At 42.8% G+C, this 15170-nt stretch overlaps 1 protein-coding gene across 5 annotated transcripts in view; it reads left to right on the top strand.

Moving 5' to 3' along the window:
- The window catches only part of SCYL1 (SCY1 like pseudokinase 1), a 120165-nt gene that overhangs the window by 55235 nt on the left and 49760 nt on the right, over positions 1-15170 (top strand). For all 5 annotated transcript variants that reach the window (XM_073604890.1, XM_073604893.1, XM_073604892.1 and 2 more), the window contains 2 exons: positions 295-450; positions 11373-11531. In XM_073604890.1, coding sequence (XP_073460991.1) covers positions 295-450; positions 11373-11531 — 315 coding nt within the window. The remainder of the gene's footprint in view (positions 1-294; positions 451-11372; positions 11532-15170) is intronic.

Here is a 15170-nt window from a genome sequence, read left to right as displayed (position 1 = left end):
AAAGACAAGGAGAGTGGCGCCTCTGATTAAAAAGTAAACAACGAGGCTTGGAAAGACACGCAATCTCTTCCAGGTCCTGAATACCTGTCAGAAACCAGCGTTGCGTGCCAGACCTTGCAAGATGACGACGTGGAAGGGGGACAGGTGGGGGAATAGATGCAGCAGTGAAGTTCCACTTTATGATTAGGAATGTAGTTACAAGATTGATTTATTTGTATATATTTACAGTAAGGTCTTTTTTTTCCCTATACACAGAGCTATATATATATATATCATTGTGCATTCTATCTGCAGATCCCTAAATCACTGGTGCCGCACTATTGTGAACTCGTTGGTGCCAACCCTAAAATCCGCCCCAACCCAGCACGATTCCTCCAGAACTGTCGAGCCCCTGGTGGGTTCTTTTGCAACAGCTTTGTGGAAACTAATCTGTTTCTGGAAGAGATACAGGTCAGTTACTGTTTGATGATGCATTAGCTTTTGTGAAGTCTTTCCTTCTTTTTTTGTTTTTTGCAAAATCCAATTAAAAACATTTTGAAAAATAAAATACTAAAATGCAGGTTGCTATACATATATATGAATTAAACTGAACTTTTCCACCCCCTACTTTTCAACAAAAAAGAAAAAGATACGTGCAGCTCTGAAATGAAAATGCATCACAGTCATCTGATAAATGAACATTTATTTGAGTAAATGTAAACTTTCCCTTAAATTCCTGGTTTTCTGAGGCACAGATGAGTTGGCCAGTGCCTTTCAGCTGCTCCTTGAGAAGGCTCCCCCCTCCCAGCAGTTGGCAGCTTTTCGCATGCAGGAAATTTGTTACAGGTGTTATCGGTTGGCCAGCACAGGGAACACAGAAGCAGCTGGCTACAGGTGACATATTGTTTTAAATGGTGGCACGGGTTTCACAGCAAGGGTTAGATAAATGGGATTGGGCAAAGACTAAAGAGGCATGTAAGTAAGTTTATTTTGTTTTTAATTACACATTTAACTAGCGATGGTAGTTTATTGATTAGAAGAGAGGTCTGCTGTAACAGTCCACAGTCAGAGGGTATTGCTGTCAGTCTTTTTATTCGAAATGGAACAAACGGCAAACAGTGGATTATAATCAACTGGTGAGTGCAGAATATTGATTGGTTGAAAAAATGTATCTGCACCTCTGTATCTGCATGTGAGAATTGCTGCTGGATCCTGCCTAACCCCTCATTCACATTGACCGCGGCTTTGAAATGGGACTTTATCTAAAATCGTACAATTTCAAAGCTGCATTTCAGTGCGACTTGAAAGAAATCTGTGCAGCTTCTTGCACAGATGTTCATTGAAGTCGCACCCGAAATCGCCAAACATAGTGCAGGAACTACTTTTGCAAGTCAGTGCAGCGTCACACCGATTGGAGCGGTGCCATTGCCGGCAATAGGCTGCAAATCGCATGAGAAATCGCTTCAGTGTGAACAAGGGCTAAAACAACTTTTTATTTTTTCTTAAACCGGAACTTTACCTATAGCAACTTGGTAAAAAAAATGATGTTCTTTAGCAAGGAACATACATTCCACATGAATAATTATGCCACCAAAATTAGTGTGTGTGCTGTAAATTCCCTCCAGCATTCTTCCTGCTTCTCTTGCTAGAGGCTGCCCTTTTGCTGAAGCCCAGAGCCCCTAAATAGCAGTAAATCCTAAAGCGGAACTAAACCCATTGATTTAATGGTTTAAAAAAACAGTTACATTCATGGAATGCCGGGTTTGCTAACTTTTACATTTTGCTTGGGTCCTCAACCAAACTGTCAAACAATCTATGGCTGGAGTCATAACTGATAGCATGTGCAGCACCATGGCAGTTGCAGATCAAACAGAACCAGCTTACTCAGCTGTAACGAATAGGAGGGTTTAATTCCGCTTTAACCTTTTGCCGACTGTGCTATTGCTGAATGACGGCTATAGTGGGGTTGCACATATCCAGGAGGGTGCCTATTGATGTCCTCCCAGAACCCTGCCCCTGGGGCACGCTCTATGATCGCTGTGTTCTTCAGACACAGCTGATCACAGATCTAGGTAAAGGGCCAATTACAACAGCTCTTTACCATGTGATCAGCTGTGTCCAATCTAAGCAAATCACACGTAAACAAATGCCGGTTATCGACATTTCCTTTCCTCAGCGCTGTCATTATCTGAGGAAAGGAAAGCTGATAACCGGCTATCCTGTGACAGGGCACATTTACACAGCCAGGGCACTGATCATCAGTGCCCTGATTTTCAATGCAGCCCCTACAGCAGCCCTAAATTCAGCAGTGCCAAAAAATATAGCGCAACTGAGCATGTGAAGAGCAGGGTGAGACAGTGTATTACCAGATGTTAAACAGTACAGGCACTTATTTTTAATGTTTTGCAGCTATACCTGCAAAAGGGGCCAGCCTGAGGTGAACCAGCAGGACTTAATTTTCTGACTAAAGTTATGCAGTTTTTCTCTATTATCCATTGAGGAACATAACTTGGTAATAAACAACCTAGGATTCTACTGCTGCATACGGGAGAAATGGACACCAAGCATATAGAAAACTAAAGGCCAGCCTACTTGAGGCTATAACTCTTCCAAACTTACACTTATTCAGTTTCACTTAAAGGGGTTGTAAACCCTCATGTTTTTTCACCTTAATGTATCCTATGCATTAAGGTGAAAAAACTTCTGTCACTGACCGGCTCCTCAGCCCCCCTTTTCTACTCACCTGAGCCCCGTATTTCCCATGCCGAAGACGCGCTCTTCCCCCTCTGCTCTTGTCCCGGGGGGTGGGGTCGAGTCCGGCATTCTGTGTCTATAGACGCAAGTGCTGGACTCGGGAGCGAGCCCGCAAGGAAACCCCCCTGGGAGAGCGCTTCTCCTAGGGGGTTATACAATGCGGGGAGGAGCTACCAGTACCATCGGGGGGACCCCAGAAGTCGAGGATCGGGGCCACTCTGTGCAAAATGAACTGCACAGTGGAGGTACGTATGACATGTTATTTAAATTTTTTTTTTTATTTAAAATTTTTTTTTTTATTTAAAAAGAAGCCTTACAATCACTTTAAGCCGCCTATACATGAATTCAGATTTGACCGGTCCAGCAGAGACCGTGGTTGTACAGAAGTCAATCTACTTTCGTACAACCACCCTGTCTGTTTTTTCCCAATTGATCAGCACCAGTTATAACCAGCAGCACTAATCGGGGTATTATTGCGGCAGGGAAGTCTCCCTGCTGTCAGAACACAATAACTCAGCGGGAGTGATTTCCCCATCCAACTCAAATGTGTGAATGAGGGAATTGGGTCTTTTTTTTTTTTTTCATTCAACAAACCAGGAATGCATAACACGGGGTTCATGCGAGCTTAATACACAGAGTGCTGGGTTCAGGAGAGCGTAATACACAAAGCACTGGGTTCAGGAGAGCATTGGTGGCACTGGTGAGGCTGCGTTGATGGGCACTGGTGGGGCTGCATTGATGGGCACTGGTTGGGCTGCATTGAGGGGCACTGCCCCTCAGTGCAGCCTCATCGGTGCTCATCAGTGCAGCCTCATCATCAGTGCCTGGCCCCATCCCATCAGCCCTAACTGGCTCAGCTGGCTGTACCCGGTTATCTGAAGAGGAGAGCTGCCGCAGCTGGTTTACACAGAGCAGGTATCGGCGTGGCCGAGTGACACATGAGGTCCCGCCTCCTGGACCGGGTCGACTCCTATAATGGACGGCTCAGCCGGTCCAGGAGGCGGTACCTCGTGTGTCACTCGGCCACGCCAGGTAAGCGGGAGATGGAGATTTTCACACTGTAAACCGGCGGTGCTCACCCGATATGGTGGTCTTCCTACAACTGCAGGAGACCCACCAAAACCAGACCTAATTTGCATGATGTGCAAGGTTGAGCTTAGAAAGAGGAAAGATTGTGCTCTTTCTTTATCACACATCAAGGGACACAGAGCCTTAAGTAATTACTTAATGGGTTATAGGCCACCTTCAGGTGATGGACACTGGTTATACCCAATCCAGGAAGTTCACTCCCTATATAACCCCTCCTCCTTCCAGGAGCACATCAGTTTTTTCGCCAGTGTCTAAGGTGTTGGTCACGAGTGAAGATGTGCTCTGAGGAGCTCCAGGAGGGATCCATGCTGGATTTAAATAGCCTCCATAATGACCAGATCCATCCAAAGTGCCATTAAGGCCTAAAAGGATGGTACCTGGGGCCTCGTATCCGAAGCACGAGGTTTTGCCTGTAAGCCTCTCTTTGTAGGGCTGGACCCCAGGAACCCAGGGCTTTGGTCCTGCTACATTACCTAGCTTTCCTGGTGAGGTGCTTTACAGGTCCAAGGGAGTTGGAACCCTGATATTAGGGACCCGGTCCTTGAAGGTTTGCTAAGCGCAGCCCGCCATGATGGGTGAAGGTTGGATTGTCTGTTAATTCAGCAAATCCTGTGGCAGGGTTAAGGTAAGGGAAGAAACTTAGGACCTGAAAGGTTTACCTATGTATTCTTCTATTAGGGAAAAATTGTCACTCCACTAGAGGGAGTCTATGCACATACCTTACTCTGTTGTCTTCACTCTAAAGCTCAGTTTCTGTGTGGCTGCAGCAGCGTGTGAAGGGAGATTTTTTTTTCTCTACTGTAATGCTGTTTATTGACCTGCTGCTGACAGGGCTCTGCTTCCCCTCACCCCCCCCCCCCCCCTCCCCCTTCTCGAGTGCAGGAAACATTTTAAATGAAGCAGAGGGGTGAACGTACACGAGGACGCACGGCAGGCAATATAAAACACAGCTGGGACAGTCTCTCCTCGAGGAGGAGACAAAGCAGTCTGCGCACAGGGACACAGTGGGGTGGAGCATCTGAGGGTTGCAAACTGGCATTCCTGATACAGGAAAGACACTTCTTTTCCCAGCACTAGGCTGAACTTTATAGCGGCTTTAAATGTCATGACTATATTCAGCGATTAAGTGCAATTTGTATAGTGCCTCTGTTTTTGTACTTAGGACTATGCCTACCAAAAAAAGACACCACAAAAACCAAAAAAGTAAAGGTTTCACCCCCAGGCATTAGGATCTCGTGTCGCATTTCCACGCTGTCATCCTCGCCTGAATTTCCAGTTATGGCAAGGCAGGGTGAGCCCTTGGAACAAATTGACATCTCAGCCCTTGTATACGTGACTGAAGATGTCCTTTCGTCCTCCCTGCAGGGTCTGGAAGGAAGATTAGCGGCTTTAATCACATCCTCCATTCAAATGGATAGGAAGCGTGCTAGATCCCCCTTCCCCACTTCAGAACCTTTGCAAGGGTGTTACCCTCAGTCGATCAGGTGGAAAAACAAAGCGATGATTCCTCTGTGGAGGAAACAACGGTAGATGAACCTTTTTCAGCCTCACAATCTGAGAAATTGCTAATACATACTCTTACGGAGATGAATCATTCCACTTTCATGCTGCCCCTAACGCAGTCTTCTGAAAGCTCGGTTTCTTCCTTGGGTTCCTTAAAACCTTCTCAGCCTTTGCATGCATTTCCTGCACATGCATTACTAGAACAGCTTATTTTTGCTGAATGGGAGCATATTCTCCCTCCCAAGGGATTTTCAATTCTCTATCCCCTGGAGGAGAAATTCTCCAAAAAATGGAAAGTACCAGCAGTTGGCGCTGCGATTTCCAGTGTGAGTAAAGGCCTAATGCGTAGAATCCTGTGATTAAAAAATTGGTCAGCTGAAGCACCATGTAAAAACCTCCTAACTGGGTTCCCTTTTCATGGGGAGCGACTATTTGGAGAAGACTTGGACAAATCTATCCAAACGATTTCTAGTGGGAAAAGTACTCCTTTTGCCAGTCAAAAGAAAGTATAAACGCCCTTCATTTAAACTGGCTCATTCCCCTGCGCCAGGGGCTTCCTCCTCTAGGCAGTGGCGACGGCCTCCGCCGTCAGACTCTAGAGGAAAACCTCAGGGTCAGACCCAGGCTCAAAAGAAATATAAAAAGAAGAAAGTGACCAGTCGCATAGCTAAATATCAATGGCATGCTTCCATCCCGGGTCAATATATAAAAGGAAAAAAGAGGGGCAAGTGGGACTTTAATTGAAGCATGTCAATTGAAAGTATAATAATGAATACATGTGAGTAGGTAAAATGATTGGATTTAATTTATAGTCAATAACCCCTAGTCCATGATTTTAATGCATACAGGACCAATAAAGTAGTATAGATACAGACATAGTCACATGAATTGATATATAAGCATATTTAGCAGTAACAATCATTGAAGACTCAGTAGTGCAAACAAATCAATGGACATACATATATGCAATTCATAACAGAAATACATGAATGAAAATCGCCAATCAAAATCACAAAATCGCATGAAATGAGAAAAAACTTGATAAAAAATGATAAATGTCAGGAATATGATTAGGCTTGATAGGGCATCCTCAGTTTGAGGACCCGACACGTTTCTTGGCTTCTTGCCAGTCATCAGGGGTGGGATGCATAATTTAACTGAGAAAAACAAAGGAATATCATAAATATTGATACATGTGGAACCTCAGGCTAATAGAGAAAATTATATCAGAAATATCCAAATTGTCTAGTTTGAATAGAGAAGCTACTTACAAAATAGCCCAAAAATCAAGGAGAGTTACCAGCAATGGGATCTGTTAGAGTGTGAGATATAACCGTCCTAACCGGGGTTGAGGCAGAGTACCAACCATTCTCCCAAAGTGATTGGAGGGTGGGCCAGGAGAGGTTCTCAAACTAAGGATGCCCTATCAAGCCTAATCATATTCCTGACATTTATCATTTTTTATCGAGTTTTTTCTCATGTCATGTGATTTTGTGATTTTGATTGGCGATTTTAATTCATGTATTTCTGTTATGAATTGCATATATGTATGTCCATTGATTTGTTTGCACTACTGAGTCTTCAATGATTGTTACTGCTAAATATGCTTATATATCAATTCATGCGACTATGTCTGTATCTATACTATTTTATTGGTACTGTATGCATCAAAATCATGGACTACCCCTAGGGGTTATTGACTATAAATTAAATCCAATCTTTTTACATACTCACATGTATTCATTATTATACTTTCAATTGACATGCTTCATTTAAAGTCCCACTTGCCCCTCTTTTTTCCTTTTATACAGGTTCAAAAGAAGTCCTGGGGTCGGAAACCTGCAAATCAGAATCCTAAAGCCTCATCATGAAGAGGCAACCCCCCTCACCAAGGTGGGGGAAAGACTTCTGCAGTTTTCAGAAGTTTGGAAAAAGGAAATTCAGGACAGATGGGTCATCTCCACGGTAATGCGGGGGTACAAGCTGGAATTTCGGGACTTTCCACCATCTCACTTCCTGAGGTCAAGCGTTCCCAAAGATCCAGAGAAAAGACAATCTGTTTCAGGCACTAGACTGATTAATATCTCAAGGGGTGATCATACAGATCCCCACAAAAGAGCAAGGTCTGGGGTTTTATTCAAATCTTTTTATGGTACCAAAACCAAATGGGGATGTCAGACCCATTCTAGATCTAAAAAATCGAAATCAGTTCCTGAAGATCCGCTCCTTTCACATGGAGACGATCAGGTCAGTAGCTTCTATCCTTCTAGGAGGAGAACTTCTGGCATCAATCAACATCAGGGATGCATATCTGCATGTCCCTATATTTCCCGCTCACCAAAAGTTTCTGCGGTTCGAGTTAGAACAGCAGCATTTTCATTTTTTAGCCCTGCCCTTCGCGCTAGTCACAGCACCCCGGGTGTTCACAAAAGTGCTGGCCCCACCTCTAGCCAGGTTAAGGGCACAAGGCATAACAGTCGTAGCGTACCTAGACGATCTATTATGAATAGATCAGACGGTGGCTCGTTTGGAGCAAAGCGTACGCTCTACAACCAATTATCTGGAAAGTTTGGGTTGAATTCTCAACCTAGAGAAATCTTCCTTAATACCACTAAAAAGGCTGGAGTACCTGGGTCTGATCATAGACACAGCCCAGGAAAAGGTGTTCTTGCCTCAGGCAAAAATCAACACCATAAGAGAGCTGGTGCAGATGGTCAGGTCAAAAGGCGATCCCTCCATTCGCCCTTGCATGAGTTTGCTAGGAACCATGGTGGCTTCATTTGAATCGGTTCCCTATGCCCAGTTTCATTCAAGACTGTTGGAAAACAGTATCCTGTCTGCTTGGAACAAAACAATTCAAGCTTTAGACTTGCCAATGCGGCTGTCCCCAAGAGTGTCCCAAAGCCTCACTTGGTGCTTACTAACCCAGAATCTGTTGAAAGGAAAATCCTTCAGACCAGTTATCAGGAAAGTCAGGCAGGAAAGGAAGTCGGTACTTCTGGTAGCCCCCGCTTGGCCCAGGAGGACCTGGTATGCAGAAATAGTAAGGATGACGGTGGGTTTCCCTTGGACCCTACCGTTACGCCCAGACCTATTATCTCAAGGTCCAGTGTTCCATCCTGCCTTACAAACGCTAAATTTGACGGTTTGGCTATTGAAACCCACATTCTGAAGAATCGTGGGCTTTCAGGTCCTGTGATATCTACCTTGATCAATGCAAGGAAACCAGCTTCCAGAGTAATTTATCATAGAGTCTGGAAAGCTTATGTATCCTGGTGTGAATCCAGGGGTTGGCATCCCAGAAAATATGTCATAGGTAGAATTCTTGATTTTCTACAGTTGGGATTAGAGATGAAGCTGGCCTTGCGTACCATCAAGGGCCAGGTCTCGGCCTTATCAGTATTATTTCAACGGCCACTTGCTTCGCATTCTTTGGTCCGAAACTTTATGCAGGGGGTGACGCATCTTAATCCTCCGGTTAAGGCGCCCCTAAACCCCTGGGACTAACTTGGTTCTGTCTGTTTTACAGAAACAGCCTTTTGAACCAATACGTCAAATTCCTTTGGTCTTGTTGACAAGGAAGTTTATTTTTCTGGTAGCCATCTCTTCTGCTAGAAGAGTATCAGAATTAGCAGCTCTTTCCTGTAAAGAGCCTTATTTGATTATACACAAGGATAGAGTGGTATTGCGCCATCATTCTAGTTTTTTACCAAAGGTGGTTTCAGATTTTCATCTAAACCAAGACATTGTTCTGCCTTCCTTTTTTCCAGATCCCTGTTCTTCGGAAGAAGGGTCACTACATTCTTTGGATGTAGTAAGAGCAGTCAAGGCCTATCTGGAAGCAACTGCTCAAATTCGCAAAAGGAATGTTTTGTTTGTGCTGCCAGAGGGTCCCAATAGAGGACAGGCAGCGTCGAAAGCTACCATTTCTAAATGGATTCAACAATTGGTTATTCAAGCTTACGGTTTGAAACAGAAGATTCCTCCGTTTCAGATCAAGGCACATTCCACAAGGGCTATTGGTGCTTCTTGGGCAGTGCATCAACGGGCCTCTATGGCTCAAATCTGCAAGGCCGCAACCTGGTCTTCAGTTCATACATTCACCAGATTTTAACAGGTGGATGTGAGAAGGCATGAGGATATCACCTTTGGGCGTAGTGTGCTGCAGGCAGCGGTACAGGGTCCTCAGGTCTGATTGCACCCTACTTGGTTTTGGTTCCCCTCCCCTCAGGTAGCATTGCTCTGGGTCATCCCATCAGTTATTACTGAGGCTCTGTGTCTCGTGATGTATGAAAAAGAAAATAGGATTTTTTATAACAGCTTACCTGTAAAATCCTTTTCTTTTGATGTACATCACGGGACACAGAGGTCCCGCCCCTCTTCTAATACACTTATTTTGCTTTGCTACAAAACTGAGGTATCCCTGCAAGGGGAGGGATTATATAGGGGGGTGGAACTTCCTGTTTAGGGTTTGACCAGTGTCCAATCACCTAGTGATACCCTATATAACCCATCAGTTATTACTGAGGCTCTGTGTCCCGTGATGTACATCAAAAGAGAAGGATTTTACAGGTAAATTGTTATAAAAAATCCTATTTTTTTTACACTTTAGAGCTGCCTGCGTTGGCCATTTCTGCCCTGCCCCACCAAGCATTTCCAGTCACTGCCATCTTGAGTAAGAGATGATTTATGTAGCATTTACTTTCTGGAATCCGTCTGCCCTTAGGCCAGGCATGCATGCAGAAGGGTGTGCTTATCTGAGAAAGTCCTTTCACCCCCTCCCTCAGATGAAAGAAATAAAGATGCCTTTTAAGACTCGTGGGATGTATGACATTATTTGGCCTAGGCCAAGAAGCAGCCGAAGAAATGTAAAAAAAAAAAGCCGAAGAAATGTAAAAAAAAAAAAAAAAAGTTTAAAACAAGTAAATATAATATATCTTCCTGCGTAAATTGACGGTGCTATATAAGTACATGTAATAAATAAAATACCTTCCATGGCATCTAATGAGTAGGTTCTGATTCTTATTGTATTTAATTGTAATTGTATTGTCTGCCCTCATGTTTTAAAGCGCTGCTTACACTGTTGGTGCTATATAAATCGTGTATAATAATAAATAATTATGGCATAATCCGTGCAACATTAAGGGTACTGAGTTTGTCATCGTTTCAAAGGTGTGGGGGAAATTTTAAGGCCTAACCTGTTGAGCTTTTTTTTACCCGGCGCAACCCCATCTTTTTATTATTTACCAATGAAATTGGATAATAGCTTTATGGTATTTTTACAGAAATTGTACAATTGATAAGCTTTTACGCTAATGTCACGTGACATTAAAAATTGGAACTACCATTTTATTTTCCAGGGTCTCTGCTTTCATAAAACATTTTTGGGGGTTTTACGTAATCTCCTGAGCTAAATTTTTTTTTAAAATGTGTGCAAAAAAATGGTAAAAGTTTTGGCAGCGACGGAATTAAGGACCCTTCTGACAAGAAGTTGAAAGCCATTTCTCAGTCTCCTTGGTGGGCTCATGGACAAATAGGGCTTGGTATTCCTATCTTTTATATATTGCCATTGATGATCAGCCCATTAACACCAAGGCTGAACAAATCCCAAACCTTCTCCCCTCATTCCCATGGGTTTGTTTTATTTGCACTTCCAAGTATTTTAAGGAGGGGGAGAGGCAGAAATTTGAATATTCAGCCCTTGCTGCTTAGGTCAGTGTTTCTCAACTCCAGTCCTCAAGGCGCACCAACAGGTCATGTTTTCTGGATTACCACTATTTTGCACAGGTGATTTGATCAGTTTCACTGCCTTAGTAATTACCACAGCCGTTTCATCTGAGGGAAATCTTGAAAACATGACCTGTTGGTGCGCCTTGAGGACTGGAGCTGAGAAACACTGGCTTAGGTTCACGGTCTGCTTTAATTTATTCTTCAGTTATTATTTTGTAGCATCAGTTGTTTGGCCTTGTTTAAGTGTTTTTTTATGTACCTTTTAAATGTAAATTTGATTGTTCGTAATTGTTTGTTTCACACATTATTTTGACCAGATTAAAGACCCAGCTGAACGACAGACCTTTTTTGAGCAGCTGAGTGAAAATCTAGACTCTTTTCCTGAAGATTTCTGTCGCCATAAAATCCTTCCACAGCTTCTTACAGCTTTTGAATTTGGCAGCGCTGGCGCTGTTATCCTAACGCCCTTATTTAAGGTGAGCCTTTTTGCAAAATGTTGCCTGATTGACAGGATGTGCACTTTTTTTTTTATCCTCAAGTACTTTGACTGTTGAAGTCAACCAGTCAAAAGCTTTTGGTGATGGATAATGCACATCCTGTTAATCGTGTAAATCATTGTACTGCACCAGTACAGAGGAAAGAAGAGTATTCTTCTGGCAGTGTGGCTCCTCTAGTAAAATTGTGTTTCTGGCAGAATAAAAACGAAATGGCAGCCATTTTGCTAACAGGTAAGTGGCATGCTTTGTTAACAATGTGATATCTGGATCCAGTAGCATGTTAACCTTAATTACAATTATGCCCCGTACACACAGTCGGATTTTCCGATGGAAAATGTGTGATAGGACCTTGTTGTCGGAAATTCCGACCGTGTGTATGCTCCATCACACATTTTCCATCGGAATTTCCGACACACAAAGTTTGAGAGCAGGCTATAAAATTTTCCGACAACAAAATCCGTTGTCGGAAATTCCGATCGCGTGTACACAAATCCGACGGACAAAGTGCCACGCATGCTCAGAATAAATAAAGAGATGAAAGCTATTGGCCACTGCCCCGTTTATAGTCCCGATGTACGTGTTTTACTTCACCACGTTCAGAACGATCGGATTTTCTGACAACTTTGTGTGACCGTGTGTATGCAAGACAAGTTTGAGCCAACATCCGTCGGAAAAAATCCTAGGATTTTGTTGTCGGAATGTCCGAACAAAGTCCGACCGTGTGTACGGGGCATTAGAGTCATATGAGCATTGACGTTTAAGTGTGCATATAAGTTTATCCATTTTCATCTTGGTATGTCTTTATGCATTTCATCTGCTCTAAGAGTTAATACTGTGTACTCAAACCTTTTTTATAGCATTCATGTAAGTTTTGTTATATGTAAAACCTTACTCATGTTTTTTTATTTTATTTTTTTACATATGTCCATGCTTGATTTTTTTTTTTTTTTTATGTATTCATTCATATTCTGAACCTTGCAGCGTTCTTGTTTTTCGGTTTTCGGTTTTCCCTTTTCTCATTCTTTTTCTCTTTCTCTTTTTAGTTTTGAGCTCTATGGTCACGACATACTATTTAATTTTTTAACATCAGCATAGCAATACAAACAATAGTTCTTTTAATACAATATGAGCTTACCTGAAAAATCTCCTTTGCTGCTGTAAGTGCTGCCTGTCCATTGGCTATCTCTTTAAATGCAGAAGCAAGAAAAAGTATGTGAATCTCCTGGAATTAACGTTTTTTCTTTCTGCATAATTTGCCATAAAATGAAAACTAATCCTCATTAAAGTCACAACAATAGACAAACACAGTAACGCACAAACAACTCTAAATTCTTGTGTCTTTATTGAAAACACTTTTATTAAATACTCAGCGATGGAGGCAAAAGTAAGTGAACCCCTAGGCTAATTACTTCAGTGAAAGCTAATTGGAGTCAGTAGTTTGCACACCTGGAGTCCAAAAAATTAAATTTAGTTTTTTGGAGGTGTAGTTTAAAGCTTCTTTGATTAAAAAAAAAAAAAAAACAAAAAAAAACACTCAAACCTTTGCTGTTCCTAAAAAGCACCAGCTGATGTGAACCATGCCTAGTGAAAATTAGTTATCCAAGGGTACTTTCACACTGGGGCGGTGTCGGCATTAGCGGTAAAGTGCCGCTAGTTTTAGCAGCACTTTACCACTGTTATAGCAATGCTTTTTGACTGCTAGCGGGCCCTTTTAACCGCCCAGCAGCCAAAGAAAGGGTTAAAAGCGCCCGTGTTGCAGCGCTGCCCATTCATTTCAACGGGCAGGGCGTTTTAGGAGCGGTGTATACCCGCACCGCCCCAAAGATGCTGCTTGCAGGACTTTTTTTTTTTTTCCCATCCTGCAAGCACACTGCCCCAGTGTGAAAGCATTCGGGCTTTCACACTGGGGTGGCTTGAGAGGCGCAATGTTTAGCACTAGAACACCTGAAAAGCGCCACAGTGTAAAGGAGGTCTAAAGACTTACGACCAAGAGTAGTTGATCTGCATAAGGCTGGAAAGGGATTGAAAGCAATAAAGTGGGTGCCCAGCCAAGATAACTCTCGGGGCACAACCCAGAATTCTTGCTGAGGTAAAGAAGAACCCACAAGTAACAGCTAAAGGCATCACTGGAACCGGCAAAAATTCCCATTAATGAGTCTACCATATGTAGGTCTTTGAACAGGCAGTTGTTCAAAATGTTTTGTGGACTGATGAAATAAGAGTTGAATTGTTTGGGAAGAATACTAAGCTGAAGTTTAGTAGGGTGAAGGGTGATGCAGCAATGAGCATCAAAGTAAATCCACCACAGACTGGCTTCAGAAAAGAAAAATGCTCCTTTTGGAGTGGCCCAGGCAAAGGTCAGAATTTGACCCCAGAGAGATTTTGTAGAATTACCTCGAGAGCCATTCACAACAGACATCCTACAGTTGTGTCTGAGCTAAAGCAGTTTTGTAAAGAGGAATTGTCAAAAATCCCTCCTGAATGTTGTGCAGGTCTGATCCAGAGCGACCTACCGAAAGATCTTGTTGAAGTCAAAGGAGTGACCAGCTATTTAGTCCAAGGGTTCACTTTTTTCCTCCAGCACTGTGAATGTTTAATGGGTGTGCTTAATAAAGACACGAGAAATTTAGACTTGTTTACGTATCATCTGGGTGGATCCTGACCATATGGTCGGGACCTTTTCAGAGCCTGGACCGGCTCTGTGATGTCAACGGACAGTGGACTGTCAGCTGAAAACGAGTCACAGGAGTGAAGAGTGAACTACACTCTTGTGATCCATAGCAGAAGTGCAGCCAAAAAAAAAGCTTTGGCTATATACTTCTTTTATTTCCAAGGGGTGCACATACTATTTCTTGCTACTGTTTCTTTCTGAATTTCTTGTATGCTTTGCAGCTACTCCTCTGCTGTTTATTTTCAAGTTTTAAGAAATACATATCCCATAGTACCTTGCTGTCTTCAAGCTGTGATTTCTGTACTGGCTGTGCCTTCTCAAACTCCTACTCTCAGCACCTCTGTAGTTCAGAGGACAGGCTATGTGAATTCTGTGACACTGCAGTTTCTACCCACAGTGCATAGTGAATACATATCACAGAATTCAAGGAAGTAAATGTGTAGGGATCTTCACAAGGTACAATCACAAACTTAAAGATTCTTCAGATTAATAGGGGTTAGCATGGAGTATATTAATCTATTTTTGAAATTTGGAACAGTAGCAGAGGGCAAATCTTCCAATAGGGACACTGATTTTGGTGGCCCAAAAGACAACCAAGGATTTCCTCACTTTGGGGATATTTCATCTCCCTTCTTGTTTTGGCTATGGAACAGGAAATGAGGGCAAATCTCCCCGGTTTGACACAGATGGCAAAAAAACAGGCAGGGGTTTAACCCCTCCCCTCCTCTATCTAAAATTTAAAAAAAAGTTTGCCTAGACTTTTCTATCCCTAGGCTGTTTGGATAAAATGGGATGTATGGACCACCCATTACTGTATACCATGTATGCAAGCTGATTTTTTTGCACTTTATTATGGGGTTGTCCAGTCATAGTTAATTTCTGGAAGCAAGTGATTACTTTCCTTGCTACTTTACTAAATCTTCAGTTTCATGCATGCACAATTCACG

Source organism: Aquarana catesbeiana, linkage group LG11 (genome assembly GCF_042186555.1).
Source record: "Aquarana catesbeiana isolate 2022-GZ linkage group LG11, ASM4218655v1, whole genome shotgun sequence".
Taxonomy (NCBI): Eukaryota; Metazoa; Chordata; class Amphibia; order Anura; family Ranidae; genus Aquarana; species Aquarana catesbeiana.
Note: the sequence above shows the minus strand (reverse complement) of the source record. Positions and strands in the feature narration are given on the sequence as shown.